This window comes from Gymnogyps californianus, chromosome 1 (genome assembly GCF_018139145.2).
Source record: "Gymnogyps californianus isolate 813 chromosome 1, ASM1813914v2, whole genome shotgun sequence".
In the NCBI taxonomy this organism is placed as follows: domain Eukaryota; kingdom Metazoa; phylum Chordata; class Aves; order Accipitriformes; family Cathartidae; genus Gymnogyps; species Gymnogyps californianus.
Genome location: NC_059471.1, coordinates 45,025,677 through 45,051,872, shown reverse-complemented (window position 1 = coordinate 45,051,872; position 26,196 = coordinate 45,025,677). Strand labels below are relative to the sequence as shown.

At 41.1% G+C, this 26,196-nt stretch overlaps 1 protein-coding gene across 2 annotated transcripts in view; it reads left to right on the top strand.

Annotated features, from left to right (window-relative positions):
* Positions 1–26,196, top strand: part of KLF12 (KLF transcription factor 12) — a 250,695-nt gene that overhangs the window by 67,855 nt on the left and 156,644 nt on the right. For both annotated transcript variants that reach the window (XM_050904124.1, XM_050904115.1), the window contains exon 2: positions 3,793–3,856. In XM_050904124.1, the coding sequence (XP_050760081.1) occupies positions 3,836–3,856 (21 nt within the window). In that variant the 5' untranslated portion in view covers positions 3,793–3,835. The remainder of the gene's footprint in view (positions 1–3,792; positions 3,857–26,196) is intronic.

The following is a 26,196-nucleotide window of genomic DNA, read 5'->3' as shown; positions in this document are numbered from 1 at the left end:
ACTCCTCCCTGGTGGGATGGGGGAGAGAATCAGAAGAGTAAAAGTGAGAAAACTCGTGGCTTGAGATAAAGACAGGTTAACAGGTAAAGCAGAAGCCGCATGCACAAGCAAAGCAAACAAGGAATTCATTCACTGCTTCCCATTGGCAGGCAGGTGTTCAGCCATCTCCAGGAAAGCAGGGCTCCATCATGCCTAACAGTGACTTGGGAAGACAAATGCCATCACTCTGAATGTCCCCCCCTTCCTCCTCCTTCCCCCAGCTTTATATGCTGAGCATGACATCATATGGTATGGAATATCCCTTTGGTCAGTTGGGGTCAGCTGTCCCGGCTGTGTCCCCTCCCAGCTTCTTGTGCACCCCCAGCCTCCTCGCTGGTGGGGTGGGGTGAGAAGCAGAAAAGGCCTTGACGCTGTGTAAGCACTGCTCAGCAATAACTAAAACATCCCTGGGTTATCAACACTGTTTTCAGCACAAATCCAAAACATAGCCCCATACTAGCTACTATGAAGAAAATTAACTCTATCCCAGCCAAAACCAGCACAGTTCCCATATCTATCTGAATTAGAAAGGGTGGAAAATATCACGAGGAATAATTTGTAACTGTATCAGTGGGAATTTACTTAAAAGTTAGCATTATGTAAAAGAGATGTGAAAGTGATACCAGTATGAACTTGTTTTTTGATGAATTAATGTGGGTTTATATGTTCAAAAATGTTCTGTTTGTAGAGACAAGGGCACCTCTACACACAGTGGTCTCTGTCTAGAAATATGCTCAGCATGATTGTCCTGAAACCCTTCTCATGTTCCTTACTCTGGTCTATGATTCCTGCTCAGCTCTGCCGGTGGGTGGGGATGCTGGCCAGGGTGGGACTATCAGGGCGTTTATTCTGATCAAGACAGGTTTTCAAAATGGACTAGGTGTTGTAATTTCTGTTTGTTTTTTTCTTGCTGTAGGAGAAGGACTCTACTGTTTGGTGGCATTCATGAGCTTTATAAACTCCTGGGGTCTGAAAACATGGTTTTAAGATGATGGTTAGCCTTTGGCTGGAAGTGGACATAATTCTGTGTTTGCTACTTAAATTTCTTTCTTTTGGTTGAAACTGGTGGTTTGTTAGGTGCTTTGCTCTATGATTGCTTAAAGAGCCCTTCTGATATAAAGGTTTCGAATCAGGAATATTGTGTAGTTGTCAGGTAGATTTTCTTCTGGTATAAAAACCACTTGATACAAATGGAAGATGCTTCTATTTGGACTTTCATGTCTGTTTTCATATTTCTGGTAGTAGAAACTGAGATTTCACAGTAAGCTGCTGAAAACCGAAGTCCAGAGCAGGTTTCACAGCGGTGACACACATGGCAAAATGGCTGCACTAGATCTCTAAGGATGGATAGTCCTATTTTTCATATGCATTTCAAAGTCATTTCATCTGAAGCCAAAGCTTTTCAGCTCTTCTGAAAACCAGGCAACAGATTTCTGGAGTTACTAGTTAAACGCTGTTTTCAGATGAATGATTTGCTCTTTGTCTTCTCCCCAAATGCAGCCTAAAGTAGTTGCAATGAAGAGGCCTGTGGCCTGTATGGGTAGCACGTGTGGCAAGTGTGCATTGGCCACCAAAATCAATACTCTTGGTCAGCCTGGTGGTGAGTGCTAGGGGATAACCCCTGTCCTACCCCCACACTGCGTGTATCACGGTGGAGCAGCGTTGTGGGACAGTGGCACTGCTGGAGCTTGTGGTGTGCCCTGCTTGTGCTTGGCGAAGAGGACAAGCAAAAGCCCTTCCATGGAGGAGAGGACCGCAGTGGTACATGGACGTGGGCAATTCAGCGCTTGATAAATTGTGCAGACCTGAAGAGAATTAATAAGCAAACCCCATTATTTGTTGTTGCTAATGAAGTAGCTTTTTCATGGGGAGGGCTGTTGTACATGATTTAATAACGCAAAACCAGCTGCGGCTATGGCTAGTTGGACAGCGGTGTGTTAGCAGTTTTGAAACACATACCCGTGTTTGCTCTATCACCATACCCATGGTAACCTAATAGGCCTTCAGTGTTCGTGTGTAACTTGAAGCTAAGTTGCGTTGTGGAGCGTGTGTGTCTGTGTGCGTGTAGGGAGGACTAATGATGAGAAAACTTGGAGAACTGGAAACAATTACGGGTCAAACTCTGTCTTCCTCTGACAGAGACCCCATGAAGCTTTTGAATACATTACATTTAACTTTAAAGAACTTGATGACTAAGTCATTTCCTGCTCAGGTTAGGTAACCGCATCATGTAAGTCCAGGATATGGAAAACTTGGTCCGCTTGTCCCATTTTTGGACATTAGCACAGAGAAAGAGCAGCTAGAAACTCAAAGGTGGTTCTTGAAGTGTGCAATTTAAAAAAAACAAAACAAAACAACCCAGAAAATCTGCTTCATGAAATGGAAATTTTGAAGCAATCCAAATAATGCCAAGCGAGATTAAACAAGAAAAAGGAAGGGGAGTCTACAAGATGCATGGGAGATGAGGCAAATGGTCTACAATAGTTAGCATGCTCTAAGCCTACAGTATTTAGTTACATTTAGTTAGGTCAGTGTTTGTGGTGATTTTGCAACCTTTTACAATTCATATGAATATTTGGAACTTACTTTTTTCTATTAACCTTAGTATTTTCTTAGAAATAAAATTAAATGCATGGTGTTCAGTCAGTATAATAGTAGCACAGTATATGGATATTTACTAATTTTACGTGCTTAAGGGAGCTTCTTATCTTGTCTTCAGTGCAAAAGTTTGCTTAGTGTTTGGAAACCTGTTAGCCATGTTGTCGTATATACAGCTGTAATGAAATACTGGGTTGTGGTTTTAAAGTGGGCAGGTGATGCTCCACTGCTGTTTGAAGGATGACCTTATTTTGAATGATATAAAAATAACAGCAGATTGTTTATAATAACTCTGACAGCAGATTTAGATTCTTGACTTCACACCATTTCCATTATTAAAAGAGACATATGTAAGTAGCATTTGCTTCCAGATATATGCACGTATTCTGGCAAGAGGTTTAAGACATACTGTCTATTATTTAAATTTTGGACATCTGAAGCTTTCCCCCCCCCCAAGGCTTTAAAAAAGTTAGACTACTGGATTAGTATATCTTCTTAAACGTGAAGGAGCCTCCCAAAAGTATAATATAGTATTTAAATCTCTCTATGTATTTTTCTTTTATAGATTGACATGGAAACATAACTAAAATAATCATGTATCCATAGGAAACCTTTCAAGAAATAAGTATTCAAATTTTATAATGGTCTTGCACAGTTATTTCCTGTGGCTGGACTATTGACTGAGCTCACTAATAAATGTATTTTGGCTTTTAATGTGTTATTGTCCAGATCTCACATAGTGTTTCTAGAAAAAACATTTTGAAATACCAGTGAAGAATATTTGCACTTGGTAACTGCTGGAAAGTTTACCTGCACAAACCCAGGGTACTGATATATAATGGGCCCTGAAGACTAATTAAAGCAGTTGGGATTTAGTGTGCTCAAGTAGCACCTCAGAAATTAAAGACACTGAAAGCGTTGACTAAAGTCATTAGTTAAGAGGAAACATAAGGCTTTCTCCAATATGCTTTTTGTCATATTTATCCACTTTCATTTAAAGTGCTTATAAACTTACTGTTCTTCTGACCTCTGTTTTACTGTGGAACAGACGTCTGTGGTTAAGGTTTTTTTATTTACATATACAATAATATTTGAGAAATTAATGAGCCTCTAAGAAAATACATCAATTAAATTATTTCATCTTTTCTTTTTCAGGATTGAAGTGGATCTAGGGACGAATAGATGACTGAATATTCATATGAAGAGGAAAGCCATAAAAGTTGGTTGACATTTTTACAGCCGTATGCATTATACATATTACTGCTATTATCAAAAATTTATATTGTGTTACAAAACATAATAGATGAAATAACCGCTCTAAGCTTCATAGGCCGTATTGTCTTTCAGGCAGGGGAATACTGTAGCTTAACACAGCTGTAGCTTAACGCAACAGTTTTTGACCAAACCTGAATGTTCAAAGGAAAACCTAGTAGTACGTTAAGGAAATAGGTAATTCCTTTGAAGCCAGGTGTTTGAATGGGCTGATGCATAGTGGTGTTCATTATTTTTATGTGCAAGGATGAAGGGAGAATGAGAGAGGCGTTGTCTTCCATTACAGCTACTGGCTATGAAGCTTAATACGTTGTGGAGCGGCACTCAGACGCCACGTTGACAAATGCTGTTTAAGAAGTCAAATAGGATATGATATCTTTGAAAGTATCTTGGTGCTTTGTTCTCTTATCATAGAGAGATGGCTGTCTTACAGCATGCATTTTCTGCGCTAGTTAAAAAGGAAGAAGCTGTTAGTGGACCTGCGTGCTTTACTGACTTTATTGTTATGCTTTGTAAGATGATAAAATTCAGTAGGCCTTGACATCTGTCAATCTGACTTGTTGGTGACTGTGAACTATAGGCTTTTGCTGCATTAACTGATTCCTGCCAAGGCTGTTTAAAGAAAGCTGACTGTGCCTGTGGGTTTGCACCAGAGCAAATGAATTGTAATGACAAATGCAGAGTGTGGTCCAGCGGGATACAGGGTGTGGTCCAGCGGGATGCTGCGCAGCAGCTCAGTTAAATAAGGCATTCTGGAAACTCTACTAGTCAAGGAGGGATATGTTATGGTGGAAAACCTCTTTCCTAGAGAGCTTTCTTCAACCCCTGAATCCGAGTCAGGAGTGGGAACAATCAAAAAAACAGCAAAACCTCCAGATTTTTTCAAAAGCACAGTTTCAGTTCAGTACCAGAAATGTAAGTCTATAGTTCTATTAACATGAGCAAAGTAGTTCAGGAGGACAATGATTCTTGTTTATCTCAGTGATAATTTGGTTTTATCAATCTTTTAGTGGTTCAGAAAATTTACAGTTTTATCAACAACTGACTTGGATTCAGAAGAGTTTACTTTAATTCCTTCTTGGGTATGCTTTTTTAGTGTTTACAACAGGTAGTGGACATGCTGATCCTAGTTATCTCCGGATTCACAAGCAGCATAAAACTTGAGGGAATCATCTGTATCCTTGAATCCAGTCTCCCGAAATAACAGCCAGCTAAACAATCTTTAGATCAGAAGCATCCATAGAACATCTGCTTTATATACCACAGGTCCCCGAAAACACCTCCAGCCTCCAGGAGCCAAATTTAAACCCTAATAGAGACAGCGAGTGATATTAGTAGCTCTGTAGTAATGTACATAATTTCTCTGTGGGATCAGGGACCCGTATGCCCAGATATGAACCAGCAGTTGTTGCCTGCTAAAACCAGTGCACAAAGTCCTAAGGAATTTCTCTTTGGTTTGATTGCTGACGTGTCGGTGGCTGCTGTCCATACCGATGTCTGATAGTTCGGGACGGGCTCGCATCGTGGGGGAGCAAACACTTCCCTGCTCAGATCTGGCTATGGATAGCAGAGTGAAAAACTGATACCGTCCAAACCTTGCTTGCATCTCCCAGAACTGCAGTGATAAAATCCTGTATGTACAAAGTCGGGGAGGCTCTTTACTGGCAGAAAGTGTGAGAGGATGCAAGGACCAAACTAATTCTCTGTAAGCTATCTCTGGATATCATTGTTACAGTGGACTCCTCATGCTATCCAGAAGACAGAACAGAGCAGTACTACCATAGCGTGGTAACGTTTTGCATTGACTTGAGGAGAAACTGGGCCAGACTAGAGGACTCTTAGGTATTTGGCTTGGGAAGTGACACCAGGGCAGTAGTAGTTAAGGATTTGTCAGATCCTTGAGAGGGGCTGTTGTAACCAGAGTCTGCGCAGAGGAGGGAGGGCTTCCAGATCAGGCAAATGCAAAAGACTCTTGAACTCAGGTGGCCTTTTCCCGAGTTTCTTGGGAAAGACTGTAGTTGCATGAGAGATGCAGTACTGCTAGCTCTATATATTTCTGTTCCTCTCTCTGCTTTTGCCTTTCTGGTTCAACACAGAGTGGTGGCAGAAGACAGGAGAACAGGGTGACCTCTTTCTTGTCAAGCCAGAGTTCCACTCTCTCATGCCCTTCTGATGACATCCTGCAGTAATCGTGGGGAAGCTGTGCAAAATATGTGCAGATAAGGAAGGGGATACTGAGTTATTTCTTTACATGCTTTCTGTTTGGCAGCCTTTGCAAATGTAGGGCTCTGAATGCAGCTGTTCATCTTTTATATTAGGAAAGTACCATGATTAAATCATATCACTGAACGAGAAAAAAAATGTGGTTTTGTGGAGGAATTCAAAGTCTGAGGCTAAAAATTCCTTTTCTGGGAAGACTGATTCCAGAAAACTTAAGCAATAGAGGTGGAGAGGGCTCCTCTGTGGTCACTGTTAAGATCAGTTGATAAAGTTCTGGCTCCAACAGGAAAGAGATTGGATTTCACCCAGCACCCTGCCTCAGCCTTTCATTTTATTGCTGCTTTGCTAACCAAGTTTTGAAAGCTTTCTATTGCTAACATGAGTATGTTGGTATATCATTGGGGGTGTAAACAACTTGGGTTGCATCATCTGTATGTTATATTGGTATATTTTAGGTCTTCGTTGGTCTGCTTCAGACCATATCATAATATATGTAAATGTGGTTTTATATAAATAACTGACATCTAAGCATATATGCAACTAATGAAGGAAATATGAGCATAAATTTTCCTGTCTCATAAAACGAGGTCAGATGAATCTTTCCCAGAAAAATGAGAAATATGCAAAATAAACCTGATAGCATACATGTATATTGAATGCACGCAGTTTACAATGCTTCTACGTTTTCCATAGTAACGGCGACTGAATCCAGAGGTTCAGTTCCCTGTTGAATCTGACATTTAAAGTTTACGTTTTTCAGTCTACAGTGATTGAATGCGGATGTATGGAGATGAGAGACCAGGGTAGGAGCTGGTAAGGAAGTGGGTAACAGACAGGGAAGAACTAAAGCTGAAAAAGTCCCGAGCAAAATAAAGATCAAGACTTTAAACCAAAAACAAGTGGGCAGGACTGAAAGGAGGTCAGAGCGCAAAATTAAAGGGGAGAAGAGGTTGCTCAGATTGGAAAGGCAGGTCTGAGGTGTACTTAACAAAGCGGTCTTGGGTGTGGTCTCCCACTCACACTGTGGTTTCGTGAACAGCTTGCAGAAATACTACTGGGCAGTTTGTTTGATCAGGCTTAATGATGTTCTAGGTTATTTAATGCTCAAAAAATGATAACACAGAGCTGTATTGAATTCAGTGGTGTTAGGAGATGACTGCTTATTTTCTAAGGAGGCCTTTAGAAAGAGAGAAGTATTGCTGTCTCACGAATGTAACCTGTGTGTCATCTCTTAAAAGAAAACCAACAAAACGAGCAAACTTTGGCTCAGCTGTTTAGAGGGAGGAACTCAATACAAGGGGGTGTTTCTTGAACTCTCCAGAGCTCACCCCATCTCAGCAATCTCCCAACCTCTGATGTGCCCTTGCCTCACCACCTCTGACTCCTGTGCGGAGCAGGGCGTAGGAGGGTGCAGGTCCTCTGAGCTGCTGGCTACGTGCGTGGTGCTGCGCAATGATACCCAGCTGATGCAATGAGGGCCGGGCTGCCGTTCAGGGTGACCTCAGGAGGCTGGAGAAATGGGCTGGCAGGGACCTCAGCAAGCTCAGCAAAGGGAAAAGTCCTGCACCTGGGGAGGAACAACCCCATGCTCCACTGCAGGCTGGGCAAGCCCCTGAGTTGCCTCATCTGGCTCTGGAGCTACCCTGGTTTTGGATGGAATTTGGACTCATTGGACTTTCAGTCTTTACTTTTTTTGTGATTTTTAAAGTCTGGTCATGATAAAAATGATTGATTTTTCTTTTTTTTTTTTTTAAATGTATTTGAGGGTGTTTTGAGGAAGTTTTATGTTTTTATTTGCATAGTCAGAATATTAGTAGCAGTGTGGTGATATGTTTGGGGTTTTTTGTCAGCTGTCCCCTTCATACCTATTACAAACAAATGCAGTTTTCCTAGGAAGTAAGTGACTGCTCTTAAGTGGTCTTTCACATCTAATGTCATTCAGTGGATTCTTGGAGTATAATTATGACTGGAAGCATGAACAGGATAAAATATATTAATCTCAAGGGAGTTATTTTGTACTCACCATCAATCTATCCTTTCTGTCATGTGCTTTTCAGTTTAGGTGACTCTCAGGCAAAGAGGCTGTAGTTTGATGGTTTGTCTCAATTCATTATGATTATAAATATCTTGGATAAAACAATGTAACAAATGGCCACTTAAAAATGACTGATGGCCCCATTCAGCAAGGCAGGGAGACTGTGAAGTTCTTTTGGTTTCATCTGTTATCTAGCATTTATCAAGATGGGTCCCTTAACAGTCGATTGGTGGTTGATATTTAATGAGTATTTCACGGTGTAAATAGATAGCAGGCAGTTTGTTGTCTGGAGCCCAGTCATATTCATAGGACAGATCTGCTTTTAGTTACTGTCACTGAAAAATGTAAAACTTATGCCCAAACCTTATATTCAGGGAAGTGAGGAGCAGCAGAGATTTTCTTTTTCTGTTCCTTACATCGACTGCCGCATATTGTGCTGTGTCTCTTGCTCCCATCCTTTCCCGCCGGGTGCCGGCACGGCTGATGGGCTGCTGGACTGTAAGCGGTGTAGCCCCCAGGTTTGTTCACTGCCTTGCTCAGCCCTGCTGGGAGTGGGGTGAGGTAGACTTGGAACTGATCCCCATGGCTGAAAAATTGCTGGGGGCATTTCCAACACTGATCTTTTCCAAGGAGAAAAAGGCATTTAAGATGCCTGCAACGAACCCCTTCAACTTGATGCGTTTGTATTGCATATGAGCTCGTTCCTCTTCCCTTTGCCTTTGGAAAGTTAATGAATGATTTCTGGGAAGACCTTGGTGTTCCTATTAGGCTTTCCTTACGGACACCAGTACAAAATTTGTTCTACACTGCTTCTTTCTTAATTTCTGCTGGGCAGTTGCTTTCATAGCCTAAATGGTTTCTTGTTTATGGATCCTGCGTCTTGGCTCCATTCCATTTATTTCCCAACTATTTTGGTGTGTTTACACAGTGCTCTTCAGCAGCTGGCTTGGGGCGGGTATCCAGAGCGCACACACATATACACACGCACACAAAATCAGTTCACTGCAGTTAGGGCCAAATCGTGTTTAGTGCTTGGCTTGTAATCTGACCTTGCTTAAATCAAGTTGGATTATGATTTTGAGGGTTTTGTCCTTGTATTTCGTACCTGCCAGTGTGGATCAGGGGGCAGACATCTACAGAGGATCATAACCGTTGCGTTTAAGTTTCATATATCAAAAATACAATATATTTTAGAAGTGTTATTTTAGTGGTTTAAGATAGCGATGGTCTTTCTGCGCCCTCGCACTTCGGAAAGGCAATGGAAGTAGGCATGGGGTGGGTTAGACTTTCCCTGTCAAAGCCTGGCCTACTGCAAAAGCCTCAAGCTTTGCTTTAAAATCAATAAATACAGAGATCTTTTATATATATAAATATGGTTGTATTTTCATGTAGTCAGCACAGAGCTGCCCAAGAGGCTTTTGGTCAGAACTGGGAGAAAAGTCTCTGACCCAGCAGCCGCTCAGCAGCGGTGTGCAGGGTTTGCATCCTGGTGGCTGCACAGATTTCTGCTCTGCTTGGAGCTGCTGTGGGATGTTTCAGGTGCATGGATTTTGCAGTAGTTCTTGAATTAAAATGCTATTTATTAAACAATTTTTTGAAACAGGAAGAATGGAGAATTGCATAAAAAAGGATGGCAGCAACCTTCATGTGAGGTGGTGTGTGTGGGGGGGTAAGGCAGCCCACATTGTAGTGCAGCTCACAGGAGAGTAATTAGTCTAGAATTGACAAAATGTGACAAAAACATGGAATATTTAAAATACCGGAGTTCTTTTCACAGTTCACATCATTAAAATTACTAAATGTCATTGTAAAGCAAAGGTAGATCTTGCTGGTGTTGCCTAGATCACTCCTCCATGAAGAGATAGGTGGTGATGATGAGTCTGTGGTTAGTAAATTGTGGACAAAAGTGAAAGCTGTGTTTAAGGGCCTGCTTCAGCATCTGTTGACATAACTCAGTGCAGTAGAGTGCTTGTTAAACTACTTCTGAAGGTTAATAGATATTCCCTTACAATTTTAGTTAGTAAATGTGTTGGCATCTAACATTTGTATTACTTACGGCTGTTGATTGTAAGGCTTGGTGTGTGATTACTTTACTTTTTTTGATTAAGTCATACAGAGCTTAAACTCTTCCTGTAATGAGTGTCCTCCTGTAACTGTTGCTTTGGTTTTTAAAGTTTGGGGATTGTTTTGGGGGTTTTTTGTGTGTTTTTTTTAATTTGTTTTGGGAGTGAAAACCAAAAAACTTCACCTTGAAAAGTTTACCCAGAGCTGAGAACAGAGATAGCAAAAACTAGCCTGTGAGCATAAAATGACAAATTGCTTTTTAATGCAGGCACAGACACCTTTGGTTCCCATTTCTGGTATTTGAAATGCGTGGTGTGTTGGTGTTCCCATGCTGGGAGGGAGAGGAGATGCACTACAAACAGAGTTCCTGCTTCTCGGGAGGAGCAGAAACGGATGCCGCTACCTCTTGTAGTCTCCAAAATGCATGTTGTAGACTATATGAAATAAAATGATGGAAGCAGCCCGAAGATCTAGGTGAGAAATTTTGACCTGAGCATTTCCTCGGTTCTGGTTGCAGCTGCCTTTAGTAGCTCAGGACTGGCAAGCCTAAATGTAGGACCTGCTATATCTGCCTTGCTGAGTGCATCCACTTCAGGGAGCAAACTGGCCGTGGTGCGAGCGATGTCAGGCCCCTGCATGCCCACCAGCCAGGGTTAGCTTCCTCAGTACTGCGCTTGCTGCAGATGTGCTACTGCCTTTTGGAATTTGGGCGTCCTCCCATACCTTTGCGGTGCTCCTGTTGCTCATTATTGTTGTTGTTGGAAATAATTGGAGGCCTATCAGTGTTGTGTTTCCATGGCATGAAAGTATCCGTTGCATGTTGTGGGCTCTGGTGTGAGGCCGTGCACAAAGGTCTGAGGGGGCAGGCTTGGAGGGCTTGGTAGGACCAGTCAAACTTGTAGAGGTTTGTCCATACTGTTACTAGAAAAGCCTGGAAGGATCAGTCCCCCAAACCACAGCCTGGTTTCGATTTTGGAGGAGGCTGGCTGGAGCAGTCCTGACTAGAGCTGCGAAGTGAGCCAAATGTATTGCTGGTTTAGCTTAGATCAGGAAATGCTTCCATGAATGTCGTGGCATGGTGTGCTTCGGTTCGCCTCTTAGCATGGCCTTGGGCTGTGCAAGCTAGGTGGCTTTTTGAAGAAACCAAAATGGGAGGTGTGCTCCAAAAAGCTTACCTAACATGCTCTGATTTCTCATGGGCTGTTGAAAGACATAGGCTGTGGATATCTTCAGCTAAACTGAGAAGATCCCTTCCTGTTGCAACAACACTGCTTGCTGGGGGAGATGCAGACTCGTGGTTCTGCTAGGTGAACGCTCAGGGACCTCTGAGTTGAGATTGTGCAATGTCCCTCTTTTAGTGGTGTTTTCAAACCAGTTTCTGTTTCAAACCAGCTTCTTCGGTTCCTCTTTCGGCCTCGATACCCCTGCTGAGGACTAGTCGTAAGTGATGGGACATAGTCCATAGGGAGCTAGATCTCAAAGGCCTGGATCCGTTCCTTTCAACTTCAGCCATTTTGCTGAAGGCTCCCGTCTTCCACTAGTCAGCAGGCAGCAGTTGGCATCTCCCGAGGGCAGTTCTTCCCATGGAATTTCTGTGTTCTCCCTGGAAGAACAGACATCTCCTCTGTCTGTAAGCTATGCTGGCACAGACATGGTGAGTACATCAGGCTCCACTTTGCTGGACTCATTCTCCAGTCCTTGGGTTTTCAAAGCAACTCTGAGCTTCCCTGCTCTTGCAGCCTGACTTCTCTGCTGCGGCACGTTCTCGTGGGAATGAAAGAGCAGTCACCGAGCTGATTTCACCTTTTCTTCCTAGAGCACTTAGAGAACAATTATACTAATTCTAATAATGACTAAATTTATACTACTCCAGAGAGGGAAGCACAAGGCATTTAATTTCAAAGCTGTTTGACAAGACCATTTTGATGTGTGTATTTTCAGAAGTATGACACAAGTTTCCAAAGTGCCTAATGGGGAGAAAAATGTTTAAATTCATACTCTCAGGTTTTTGGTTTCCAAGAAGCTGAATACTGTTCAGTTCTGTTGGGCATGATCCATCAAATAAAACAAGTTTAAACCAGAGATTTACAGGACTTACTACTTCTGCTTGTTTCTTAATGACCTGTTTCTGGTCATTACTTATCATGATGTAAGTGTCTACATGGGAAAAAAGGATACTTCTGTTGTGAGAGGTATTAATTCTCAGTATCATGAAGCAGCACAGCTAACTGCATTTTAGAGTTAATCTTTACTTCTCAATGAGAAGGGAAAAACCCATGGTTCTTGGTCTGCACAGTGGTGCTGATTAAGATACATTGAACCAGAAATTGAAATACTACATACACTTTCTTGTTTTCCTTTTTGTACATATCTGACAATAAACATTTAGTGCTAGAAATAAATGCATTTGGATTTTAGTATTTTTGACATGCTGTGGAGAGAATAATGTCAAACAATGGCAATTTGTCACTTCTCATATGAAGGCGTAGAAGAAAGTGTTAGAATGCAGTAGCTAGCACATAAGGAGAAAGCAGTTACTTTAATACTGATATCCACTGCTAACAGACCTGAATAATGATTCCACTGGATACGGTATTTCATATACCCAAGGACATGTGTCTAAAAGAGAAAATAAGCTCCTGGTATTAATCTAAATCTTGACCTGCTCTTACGCTTCCCACATGGTGCTTCATGTGTATTCCTGGTGATTCATTCAGACTTTCTTGTGCAGAGGTTCGGTGATGAGTCAGGAAAGGGCAAGTTTTCTGCTTTGAGGCTGTCACCTTCTTTTGAACTTTGCTATTTACTTAGGGGTTTTTGTTGTTGTTTCAGTTCAGTTTTATAGCAGTCCACTACAGCTGTGATTGCTGCAGTCAGCTGTGATGGACATGTGGGCATAGCTCAAGTGAAAACAAAAGCCTTGGCTTTCAAACATTATAGGTAAACATCCACTGAGTTTCCACCTTAATTTCTAAGTAATAACGGAATTGTTTCAGTATTTGTATTAGCAAAAAAAAAAAAACCAAAACCAACCCCAACAAAAAAGATGTCCTAGAAATACTGAGATTCAAAACATTATTTTTCCTTGGCTTTATTTTCCTGTTTTTAGAGGAGATGGTGCAACCCCCAAACCCCAAACATTTGGAGTTAAGTCTGAGTTTCATTTAAAACTGTATGAGCTTGGGCTTTGGTGGTTATGAAGAGAGATGACAGTGAGAATCTCTCTTGCAAATTAAGAACTAAGGAGTTTCTGTTGGTCTTAGGAAGATGAAAATTAACTTAGATGTGTAGGTCGTCTTAAGTGCAGTGGAACTGAGATGATGTTTGCTGAATTAGTCTTTGGAGATTTACATAATGGATGAGATACAGGAGCTCCAGGCAGCATGACAGTGGGGTTTATTTTATCACAGAATGTAAAACAAGTGAATTGCCTTAATAATCTCTGCAGAAAGCAAGGACAATCTTTTTTTATATGCAGAAAGAGAGCCAGAGAGTTCATAATATCCTGGCTATTCATGTACAAGGAGCCAAACCTTTCTTTTAAATAATCTGGATCCCTTTAACTATCATACTGTCTTATTCAGGACTTTTAAAGCTCTTCAGGAACGGCAAGCAATGTGCATGTCTCTGAAAATACCGCTTTTTACACAGTAAAAATATACTATCTGCTGATAATTCATGGCTTGATAAAAGAGGATCATAAGAGGCTGGATAATTATCCTAACTGCTATGTATTTAAGTGTATGGAAAGCATTTATAAACCAAGGTCACCTGCTATTTATTTCTATAGTGGTAATAATAGTAATTTCAAAAGTTTTAGAACCTTCATAATTTCAAAGTGGGTGTATGTTGGAAAGAAGGTTTAGTATTAATATTAAGAGGTTTCAGGCTTTAATTTACTCAAACCAGTTCACCCACTTTGGTTGTTGTGGGTGGTTTTTTCTGCCTCAGAAGATGATATCTTTTCATGCATGGAAAATGGACAAAGAAACACTGGAAAAGTAGAATAGTTAAATGTAGACCATAATAACAACACCCAACTCCTGTTGTGTGCTTCTCAACTGTGTATTCGGCTTCAAGCAAGAGTTTGGCTATTACTTTACTCTGAGTATAAATGTGCCATTACTCTTTGATCTGTAGCAACAGTTTGTTATGATCAAGGCTACTTACCACTTTTGCCTGAAGGAAAAGATTTACTGTTGGGCATAGCAGGTTTCCAAAAGAGTGAATGATGGTCTTAGTTTCTGGCTTCTGTGAGCTATATGCAGCTTAAAAATTTGCATTAACCTGATGTCAGTTGCTACTTCTTTTAGAAAAGTCTGGGCAAGTAATTCATCATACAGTGTTGCACAGAAACATAGGCATTTATTTGCCTAATATGAAACACAGGTTACTGGAAAAAAGGGATAGTTTCATGAACGTAGTATTCCATGAGCAGGGTTAGTTTCTGCTTTTGTTCATGAAAAAACTTAAAATATTTCCAGTGATTTCAGTAGTGATGGACAATACCTAGTCAGTCTACTAAATATGCTGTGCTCCACTCTTAATTCCAGGATGCAGGCTGGGATTAGTTCTGCCAAATTTACTCTGGATACTGGATAGCAATTATTATTTATCAGTTGATGTACAAAGTATAGATTTTTCTTTTTACCAGTTTCTTTTTCTGGCTGGGTTTCTAGTAAACTAGTTATTTTTGTCTAGTCGTAAGTCTGTATCAGTAACAGTTACTGCAGTATGCAAGGGAGGGCACCAAAGTAATAACCCATTTGCTTATATTTGCTGGGGTCTGTCCACATCACGGCCTGGTGGGATCAGAGGCCGAGGAATGTTTTATAAGGACAGAGTTGTTTTCATCAGAAAGTGTTTTAAAACATTGAAATTCTTCCACTGTGGTGACTCGGAACTCTCCCACGTGGGGATCTTTAGAGTAAATAAATAAAAGATCACACCAGGCAAATGTGATTTAAAGTGTCTGTAACTGTTCCCCAAATGGCGCTAAAATCCTGAATAAGATATGAGCAAGGCAAGCGAGGGGAAGAGTTCACTTCAACCTCCAGACTTTCCAACGCACTATGTAGCTACGTAACACCAGACCCTAAGGACACAGAAGAGGATCCTGAAGAGTCATGGTATCCGAAGGAGCCCCCTGGTTAGGACAGCTTCCTCACGCCCTGCTTCTCCACAGCTTACCCTACTTTGGGATGTATGCACATTCATCTCAGAGAGAAGTGTCTCATTTCTAATCCAAACATAAGTGACCTACAAGTATTTGCCTACGTGCATATCTAGTAAGTCAGAAAAAAAAGGTGTTTCTCCATGTGTGGCTGAAATAACGTTGCATTTGCAAAGGAACCTAAGTGCTGGCTCACATGGCTGTGGTTGTTTTGTTAAACTGTTTAGTTAAAAATCCTGAAGCTTTCCATTGGAAAATTTTACAAGTTATAAAAATTTTAAAGGGAGAAAAGAGTAAGGATCTACTGCTTGTTGTGTTGTCGTAGCATGGAAGTGTCTGCCTCCTTCACTTCTTTCTGAGATGGCAGCTCAGGAATGCTTATTACACTTAAAGTGATGATCCCGTATTCCTTGCTAGTGAGGAGTGAAGCTGTGCATTTCCATCCTGCATCAGCCTGGACTGCTTTGAACCCTGGCGTTCGTTCCAGCTAGCCAGCCAAGATTTCGCTCTGCACGGTTGCTTGTTACTAACCTCTTTGTAGGCCATTCAACATGATAAGCATGTGAAGTACTTAACTAGTATCTGCCTTGCAAAATTTCAACAAAACTTATCCGATCCAGGCATAAACCTTGACGTCTGACCCTAGACCAGGTGTATGGCAGCTGATGATGGTAAAAACATGAAGGATTATTTGGTAACCTATTTTAAAAGGCTTGCTTTGCCTGAGTAGGGTTCTACAGGGCTTGATAATCAGGTGTAGTCATAACAGTATTAACAGTGATCTCTTGAATTAGTCTAGTAGTTCCTCAGAGCTGACCAGCAGTATGACTTCTTTTTTTTCTTCCCAGTTTTAGTGTATTCAGGTTCATACTTAATTTTGTGTTTTAGAATAATAAACATAATCCGTTGATCTTGCGAGTATTCTTTCAGGTTGAAAAAAAATTCAGAGCTCTGCTGTTTTTCAGGCAAATGGCCACTCACAGAGAGCTGTCATTACTTTAAAACAAACGACAAAAACAAACCAAAAAAACCCACCTGAATGTTTTGGAGACTATTTTAAACTTAAGAATAAATCATGATAGACTTTCACAATTTTTGCTTAAGAGTGGATAATTTATTATTCCTGGCACCAAACAGGCGATAGAGTTACCGTGTTTTTTTTTCCCTGTAATTCTTGAAATGCAGAATTTATTAATGTCTTCAGACAATACAAAGTATACCTCCACATACATGGTGCATAGACACGCACACAAAAGTTGAATGGAGGCTCTGTGTTGATTGCACTGAGCCAGGGGATGGACATCTGAAGAAACAGCACCAACAATAACATAGTTTTGGTGCTTTTCGTCGCAAAACATGAGTTGGGTAGCTAACATAAGCTTTAAGCTGAAGTCCAGTGAGGAGTGATTTTTAAGAAAAGGTATATTTTCCTGAAAGAATTCTTAGAATTCTTTTTTACTTTACATGTGAACTGGTGACTTGGCATGAGCTTTCAATGTGAAAAGCATTCTTGTGAATCATCTACATTGATTGAGGGAATTACTCTCCAGATTTGTGTCCAGCATCATTCAGTGTCTGATAAACACTGCTCTTGAAACCACTGTGGCTGTGATTTTAGTGGTTAGAATATTTTAGTAATGTTTATTGAATTTCAGCATCCAGAATGATGATGGAGGCAGTTTGTCACGTTATTAATGTTAGCGGTCCAGATCTCTTCAGAAAGATGCAGTACACACAACACTCTATGTCTGTGCAGAAATCGTTGCTTAAAAATATGAGCAGCTTAACCCATCCAGTTCTTGTGGTGCAAAGTAAATCTAATAAAAGCGTTTTATTCTATGTGAGACATAGCTAGTGTGGACAGGAAATCGTTTTCATCATTTTACACAGTGTAACTAAGCCACATGTTGGGAATAAATATGTGATTTATAAAGGCACAATTTCTTATTATGTCCTAATGAGAAACGTTAAATATATTACTATGACTCAGGGCTTGACACACACTGTAAAGGCTATGTATGATGCCAAACAACCAATTATCTCAGTGCATTATTTCTTGAAAGCCTTGACATGGGTAAGGTCACTATACATTTTTTAATGGGAGCATGATGCTAGGTTATAAAAAGATAATACAAATAACAATACTTTGTTAGATCTTCCTGCTGTGCAATGTATAATCAGGTGCACTGACTTAAAGAACACTAATGAGGATTTAAAGACCCAGCAGGGGCACATTTAGCAGTCACACACAATTCTGTCAAATGCTTTTGCATAGGGCACCTCTGATGCAAGGTAGAGTTCAACAGCAGGTAGGAATGTATAGTTTTATTGTATAGCTTGGTGTAATACTTCTGTATATTCCAGTGAGAATAACAATAACTTGCAGTGTTCTGGTGCTTTGCCAGGCACTATCGTTTGGCTGTGATTTTTACCATTCATGAAATCAGCCAGGAATGGTGGTACGCATGCACGGACTGTATTGCTGCATTTTCAGCGATCAAGTGATGACTGAGGGAAGCAAAGGAAGAGGGCTCTGAAGGTATCATTTGAAGTCCATGCTAAGCTGTAGATGCTATGTGTTGACCATCTCATTTATCTCTGGAATAAATCATAGGGAGTGAAAGGCTGCAGAAGAATAGACAGTGGCCCACCTAGCTAAAGCTCCCTTTTTGGCAGTGATCTGTACCAGGTACTTGGCAGAAGAATGTCAATTTATTCTTGAGTGCAAGTCTTGAGACTGGAATCCTGTGGTTTAGAGCTGGTTTAACTTTCATGTTTTTGGCATGTATTGTACTTAAAGAAAAGACATAGGAATATAAACGTGGCCGTTTTCTGTTAGAGCAAAGGACCATCTACCTTGTGTGCTTCCTCTAACAACAGTCAATAACGGATGCTTAGGGAAACGATGTAGCAAGGTTGCATGTGAGTGATGGTATTGCCCTGGTACATCTTCCAAGTTTGCAAAAAATCTAGGCCACACATACTTTCATAACTGTATTTTTGTGCTTGATAGCTCTTGATAAACAAATCTGTAGAAAAGTCCAGTTGTTTTTGAACCAATTTCCAGCTCATCAGACAAGTGGATTTGTCAGGACACCAGCTTCTCTAAGCGGGGAGGTCACGGCTTCCAGTGCAAAACCCATGGATTCCAGTGCAAAAAGGCAGTATATAGCAGGAGGTGGAAGCAGGGACAGGCTACAAAGGATGAACACAGAAATACCATGCAGGCACGCAGGGATGGTGTCAGGAAGACCAAAGCTCAGCTGGGGTTCAGACTTGCAGAGAATATCAAAGACAACAAGAGCTTTTGTCACTCATCAGCAGTAAAAGGCTGGACAAGGAAAATGTTGGTCCATGGTTGAATGGGGTGGGTGAATACCCATAAGGCTGAGGTACTCCATTGCCACCTTCTGCCTCAGCCTTCACCTGCGTCGCCTTCTCACAGGCCTCTCTGCTTACAGACAAGGTTCAAGGCGCAGAACCACCAGTCATGAATGAGGACCAAGTCCCGAGGATTATCTGAGAGGACTCAACCCCCACAAGCCCATGGGACCCACCTGGCTGCATCCATGGGTGCTGAGAGAGCTGGCCTGTGTCCTTGTGGCACCCTTCTCTACAATGCTTGAAAGGTCCTGGAGGCCATGGGAGATCCCTGATGACTAGAAGAAGGCAAATGGTGCACTCCTCTTCAGACAAGTGCAGAAGGGTGATCTGGGGCATTACAGACCAGTCAGCCTCCCTTCAGTCCATGGAAAAAAAAAAAAATCATACAGTGAGCCCTCTGGGAACAGACCTCTGGGCACCATGAAGGAGGGGAAGGTGACTGGGAACAGTCAGCATGGATTCAACCAGGATAAAGCATGCCTGACCCACCCGATTGCCATCTGCAGTATAAAGTGACTGGAATAGTGGGTGAGGAGAGAGGAGTGAACACCGTTCACCTCAGCTTCTGCAAGGCTTTCAACAGTGTCTCCAACAATGTTCTTGTATCTGAATTATGGTTATTTACAGCCTGGATGGGTGCACAGTCAGATGGGCAAAGACTGGTAGGATGTGTGGGCTCAGGGAATCTTGGTCAGTTCATAGTCATGCATGACGGGAGAATGAGAGACAATGCATTGAAAACAAGAGACGTTCAGGCTGGGTGTGAGGATGTCCTGGTTTCGGCTGAGATAGTTAATTTTCTTCTTAGTAGCTGGTACAGTGCTGTGTTTTGGATTTAGTGTGAGAATGATGTTGATAACACACTGATGTTTTAGTTGTTGCTAAGTAGTGCTTATCTTAAGGATTTTTTTTTTTCAGTTTCCCATGCTCTGCCAGCAAGCAGGTGTGCAAGAAGCTGGGAGGGAGCATAGCTGGGACAGCTGACCCAAACTAGCCAAAGGGATATTCCATACCGTAGAACGTCATGCCCAGTATATGAACAGGGGGGAGTTGGCCGGGAGGAGCAGATCACTGCTTGGGCATCGGTCAGCGAGTGGTGAGCAGTTGCATTGTGCATCACTGGTTTTTGTTTTTTTTTTTTTCCTTCCCTCCCCCTCCTTCTTTTTTTGTTATATTCCTTGTCATTACTATTATTATTATTTTTATATTTCATTATTATTATTGTTAGTATTTAGTTACTATACAGTTAGGTATTAAACCGTTCTTATCTCAACTCACGAGTTTCACCTTCTCTCCCGATTCTCCTCCCCATCCCATGGGAGCGGGCGGGGAGTGAGGGAGCAGCTGCGTGGTGCTTAGCTGCTGGCTGGGGTTAAACCATGACAGAGGAAAACCTTCCCCCCCCCCCCCCCCCCCCAATGGGGGCTGTCTTCCAGTTGAGCAGGTTGTCCAGAGACATTGTGCCATTTCCATCCTTCCAGGCTGTTAAGACTTGACTGGACATAACCCTGAGCAACCTGGTCTGACCTCTAAGCTGCACATGCTTTGAGCAGGAGGTTGGACTGGAGATCTCCTGAGGCACCTTCCCACCTGAATTATCCTGGGATCCTAAGAAAAAAAAAAAAAAAAGAAAACATTGGCTGTAGTATTCATTGCTCCCTGAATTTTTCCAGGATTACACAATGTTTCGTGCTGTAAACTGCTATGTTATAAATGAATTACTTGTTTATCTTGTCTTTCCCCTAGGCACACACTCATGGAATTTCTTTATACTCTTAAATTTATTATATATGCCCAGTTTGATTGGCTCTATATAGCAAATTTGGTATCTGAATTTTAGGGATGGTATAAGGAAAGTTCAAACCATCTGTTATTGTAGTGCTATATGTGCTACTTGTATATATCTCTGATTTTTTTTCTGTCGTTTTTATGGCTATACCCATAGTTACTTAAAATACTCTTTAATCTTGAAGTTATGTAGTTATTTCAGTTATTGGCAGTAATTTTATTCATGTGCAGTACACTTTTTTCCAAACATGTTTGGGCAATCACAACTTCTCTGAGAATCTGTGTCGTGCTGGCGACGTCAAACTTGTTAATTAGAAATTCTCAACACTTAATTAGAATTGCCTTTAAAGTGGACCCTTGTTCCACAATAATTTATTGCTTGTGGAATCTAATTTGACAGTTTTGTACATAAGCATTTAGGTCATCCTGTCTTGAGTAAGAAAACACCTCATGAGTGATCAGGTATCAGCTTCTGTCTAGAAGTTGATGTGAGTAGTCTGAGAGCGATACGTTATTTTAGACAATTTTTTTTCACATATTTGGTGGATACTTCTCAACTCATGAATGAGAATTTGTGTGCTTTATAACTCATTCACTAAGTGAATAAAAGTCAGAGTTTGCCATGTTTTTGAAATGTACTGAGTACTACTCGCCAGCTTTATTATTAATATTTTCCTGGGAGTTTGCACTGAAGCCTGTGGGGAGTGGGAAAACCTCAAACTGATGTTAAATAGAACAGAGATTGGGTTGCGACAGGATGTTAAACATTTGCAGTTTGGGAGTTTCATCAGAGCATACGGCCTTTCTTTTAAAATGTCAGAATAAGCAGTTTGTTTGCTCCATGGCAAGAAGTGTATAAAGCAGTTACCATTCCTCCACGCGCATGTAAGGTGCTGTGCAAAAGGTGCAGGGAAAGGTGACGGAGTAATGCTTAGCTTCTGGCAAATAGTCTGACTTTTTCATCTGAGCATGCAATCATTCAGCTTTATTTAATTATTCCTGTGTTATTTTGACACGTGCATGAATCAAACTATCTTTACGCGCAGTTTTGCAAACACTGCACCGGTGGAGCTGCTGGGGTGAAGGTTGCAGTTACAGCTCTTCCTAGCAGCTGGAATTGGGCTGTTGAAAGAACACTTTTGGTTTCATCGCTTATTGCCTATCGTATCTATGATTTTGTACGTGAACCATGGCAGGCGGCTTTTGAGGTCCTGTGAGAACCAGCTATGCTCCTTGCAGGTGTGTCCTACGATATCTGGCGTTGGAGGGTGCAGCTGCACACAGGCATGTTCTCCTTCTCCTCCTCCTCTCAAGGCTGCAGTGAATTTGTTCTGTCCCTGTAGCTGGCAGTGCAACAAGCCGAGCTGGAAATGAGCAACTGACTTCTGGGAACAAGGCGTTCTCTTATGAGAGTCATATAGTGCTCTGTCTTTAATAGTAAAAAAAAAAAAAAAACACCAAAGTTTTTAAAAATTGCTTGTGAACAAAGTAAATCTGAAATAAAAATAAGGCTTAACTAAATTTCCTAAATTTTAGCGGTTACATTTTTAACGTAAAGTGGGAAAGCTGGCTTATCCTGGTTTCCTTTTAGTTCTACCTATACATTTGAGCCCTCAGATAAGTGAGAAACACTTCTGCTGGCTAAGAGCAATATCAGCTGCTTAACATCTCTGTGGCCCAGCTGCTAGAAGGGAGCTAGGCATATTTAATGACAGCATTACCCTATATTGCTCTTACTCAGAGGATGCAGTTTGCAGTGTCAATGATTTATAAGAAGTCGGCTTCTGACCTTGACAATCAATTTATCACTATATTTTATGCTAGGGGAGGGAACACGGCACCTGGAGGAGCAACAGTTTTCTCCCTGATCTAAAGGGTGGGGATGATCCGCCGGCCAGTCGTGCTCCAGCAGGGCATACAGTATTGTTGGTAGCGTGTTTGCTTTCTTTGAAACCCAGGATGGAAAGGGCCAGCATAATTTACGGAGGAGGCAATGATGTCCAGGGCTGTGAAACCTCCTATGCGGTTGTTTCACTGCTCCCTCTGGGGCTTTGCGATCGCAGAGCTGAAGGCACTGTCGCTTTGAGGTGATGGTCCCTTTGGGCTGCAGGGAGTGATGAAGCCAGGCAGATCCTGTAGATGGCATCTTGTCGTCTTGGCAAAGAGCAGCCATGTTTGGCCATTTGGCCTGCCACACGACATCTCGGACAAAAATTTTGGACTGAACCGTGGCTACTGCTACATGCTAAACGCTCCCTTTATTCTCCAGCGTGCAGGGCCCATGTTGTATCTGTCTTCATGGAAGCAGGCTTTGCACGTTGACAGGTGGGAGGAAAGTGTGCCAACCAGCTCCCCATGCTTTCAGCAGCTCATTTTTCTACCAGAGCAGGTAAGGGCAGAATTCAGAGTAGAATTTTGGTCACTGTGTATTTGTTGGTAGGCTCCTGGGCAATGCCATTCAGCACTCATTTGCTCAGCAAATACAAAATAGTCACAATTTAGACAATTAACAGATACAGGAAAATTTTGTCAGATGGCAGAATTATTCCCCTGACACTCTATTGATGTCACGTACTCTTTCTAGCACCAGAAGTTAATTAAAAACATGTTGTGACCTGAGACTCACTTTTTGGTTATCTAAACTTTGATACTAGTTTTTGGTAAAGGCAAAAGACGGGAGACCTCTTGAATGAAAACCTGACCTGAAACTGTTCTCACCAGCTGTTTGTGTAATTTTTTTCCTCAAGTTTAGTAATTAAGGCAACAACGCACCTAATAGTAAAGGTAACCTTTAAGTAGTGTATGTTTTAGTAAATTTGATCAATATAATATTTGTAGGACTATGAAAATTCTTTTATATTTCCCATTGCAATTTTTTTGGGGGTGGTGGTGATGTTTATTTTTAATTTTAAGCCTCATATTTCTCAAACTCTTCTCCAAACTCAAGGACAGTTGACATAAGATAGCAGAAAACTACTTTGGAAATTAAGTAGTAGGTTTTTTAAACCACTTCACTTGTAACTGTGGTCAAGGAAAAGTGGCAATCTAGGTCAATTACTAGTTGTTTAGGGTTTTTTTTTTGTGAAAAAGTCATGAATTCCCACTTGACAGCAGTCTTCACTACTTGTCTGTGCTTTAAAAACCCAAAGGAAACAATCAAGAGTTTATTTTACTATTATGCATCATGAAGTGTTATGAAAAAGGTTTGGTTTTTTTTTTAATTAATTCTCGTGTAAATATAAATGCAGTGCATGCTTTTTTGAAACTTACCATTTCTTAAGTTATATGTCTTTCCTAAATGATGGCTCGTTTCCGGCTCTTCTTCTGTTGGTTTTTTTTTTTGGGGGGGGTGTTAAGCAGGACTTTTAAGTGTAAGATAAAGAAAATCCACAAATACTTAATGAATCCATTGTTATTCACAAAAATCTTATCAAATATTCTGTGAATGTTGTATCAGAAGGAAAACAATGAAGCCATTAATGTTGATAAAAGTTAAATGTATGGCTCTGGTGTAATTACTGTTACTTGTAACATATTGTGTCTGAATTACATACTATAGGAATGATCAGTAATTCTTTGTAGAGACAGCTAAAAGTGGCAGGAGAGCAGAGCTGATGTAAAGGGATTTTAAGCAGTCTAAGCTGACAGGGTTGCCTGCTGAGTCTGAGAAATAGCAGATTGGCCTCTAGTTGCCAATGCACTTGATGCTCCTCTGTCACCTGGAAGCTGACCACATCTCTTCAGTTCTATTTATATTTGCTAAAACTAATTTAAACCCAAACAAACCAAAAAGACTTTAGAAGCAAAACATGAGATCTTTGTTCTCTTCACTGAATATTGTCTGGACTTGAACTTTTTCCCTGGAGACAGATTTGTAGAAAATATATAGCAAATTAAAACATAGCTACATCCTTAGGGATTTGGCTACTTAACAACTTTTGGAAACCCACTGTCTGCAAAATTAGTATTTTTTTCTTTTTCCTAAGGGATCTAGGTACCGGAATAGGAATTCAAGAAGCTTGTGTTGCGTGTGTACGTCTTTGTACTGGTAGCAGTGGGATACAGCTGGACATGGTCTGGTACATCAGATGAGGATCTCGGCAGGACAACATGAGCTGAAGGCCAGCCATTGCACGTGCTTCTCAGGCATTGACAGTATCGAGTCACAGCTGCTGATGAGGTCTTGGCTCTACCCGACATGCGTGGTTGTAATAAGAGACCACACTCAGAGGCCTTCATGGAAAGCTTAGAGCTATGATGCCTCTGTGATCACTGGATGCCATGCAGATGCATGCCCATGATATATATACCTATACCTAGATTGCCCTCCTTCCACAGCCTCCTATGGCATGAGATGATGTATGGGTTTTCATGCACTGCATTTGGGTCCACCCTGAACTCTGTTCAGGGCTAACGAGCAGACCAGAGAGAGGTATGTAGATCAGTGAGAAATAACCTTGTTGTTAGCTTTAGTTAATAATTCTTCATACTCATGTGCTGAGCTGCTGTCCTAGCATACTTCCAGGAAGTCCATTGCTGTGGTGTTTTAAGCTTTTGGTTTTTGGATAAGACATAAACCGCAGCTTGTATGTCTATATTGTTCACCCAGACTTCTGCAAACTGTGTGTTCTCTTCTCACTAAAGAAATTTCATTTTGAATTGGAACAAACTCCAGTCAACCCCACCCAGTTTCACATGAAAACAATATGAAGTTTAAGGCTTCACTCTACTTTTTTCTGAAGAAATTGTTTTGGTTTTCCTTGAAGGATCAATAAATGCAAATGATCCTTTTCTTTTCTAGTGAATTTGACTGGAAATTCAAGTTCAGAGTAAAATGCACAAGTACCAGAATCTCTGCTTTCATTATGAACATTTCACACAGCTATAGCTATAATTACATATGATGAAGGTCTTATGGCAAGACATGGGCTGTTAACCCCGATTCCCTGGCAGAACTCCCAGTTGAGTGATTATCTTCTAGCCACGTGAATTTATTTCCTATGGGATAGTTGTTTCCTTCACTTTTTGGAACGAACTGCTCTTACACGTACTGTGGCAATGTTAACTGGTATGCTTCACCCTAGAGATAACTACATTTAAGTGACTAACAAATCTCATTGTATGGTATATAAAGGACTTATTTGGAAATGAAAGTCTTCAGGAGATTGAGGTAGTAGACAATTGAGTGATTCTTCCCTGTGAGAATTTGGAAAGAAGGCATTCTCCTTGGCTTCCTCTCCCTATGGAGATAGTTATATTTGAGAAGAGATGGTAATCTTCCATTCTTCTATTATCCCTTCCAACAAAGAGAAAAAACTATTTCAAACTTTGGAAATCTTATCTAGTCATATCCTTAAAAGGATCTGTCATATCTTCAAAAGCTTTTCCTTGAGTGGATCACTTCAGATTTTTTGCCCTGAGGTGTTACGCTGCCTGTTGCTTTGACTGATGGATAACTTCAGTATAGTAATGTAAGTAACGAGAATAATATGAATTTAGGTATTCATGTTCAGAAAATCAACAAGGTAATCTTATTGCTAGGGCATATAAGTGACACGGGCTACTCCATGGTTAGTTCAGTGATGTTTCTAAGATAGCCGTATAGAAAGGGCAAACTTAAAAA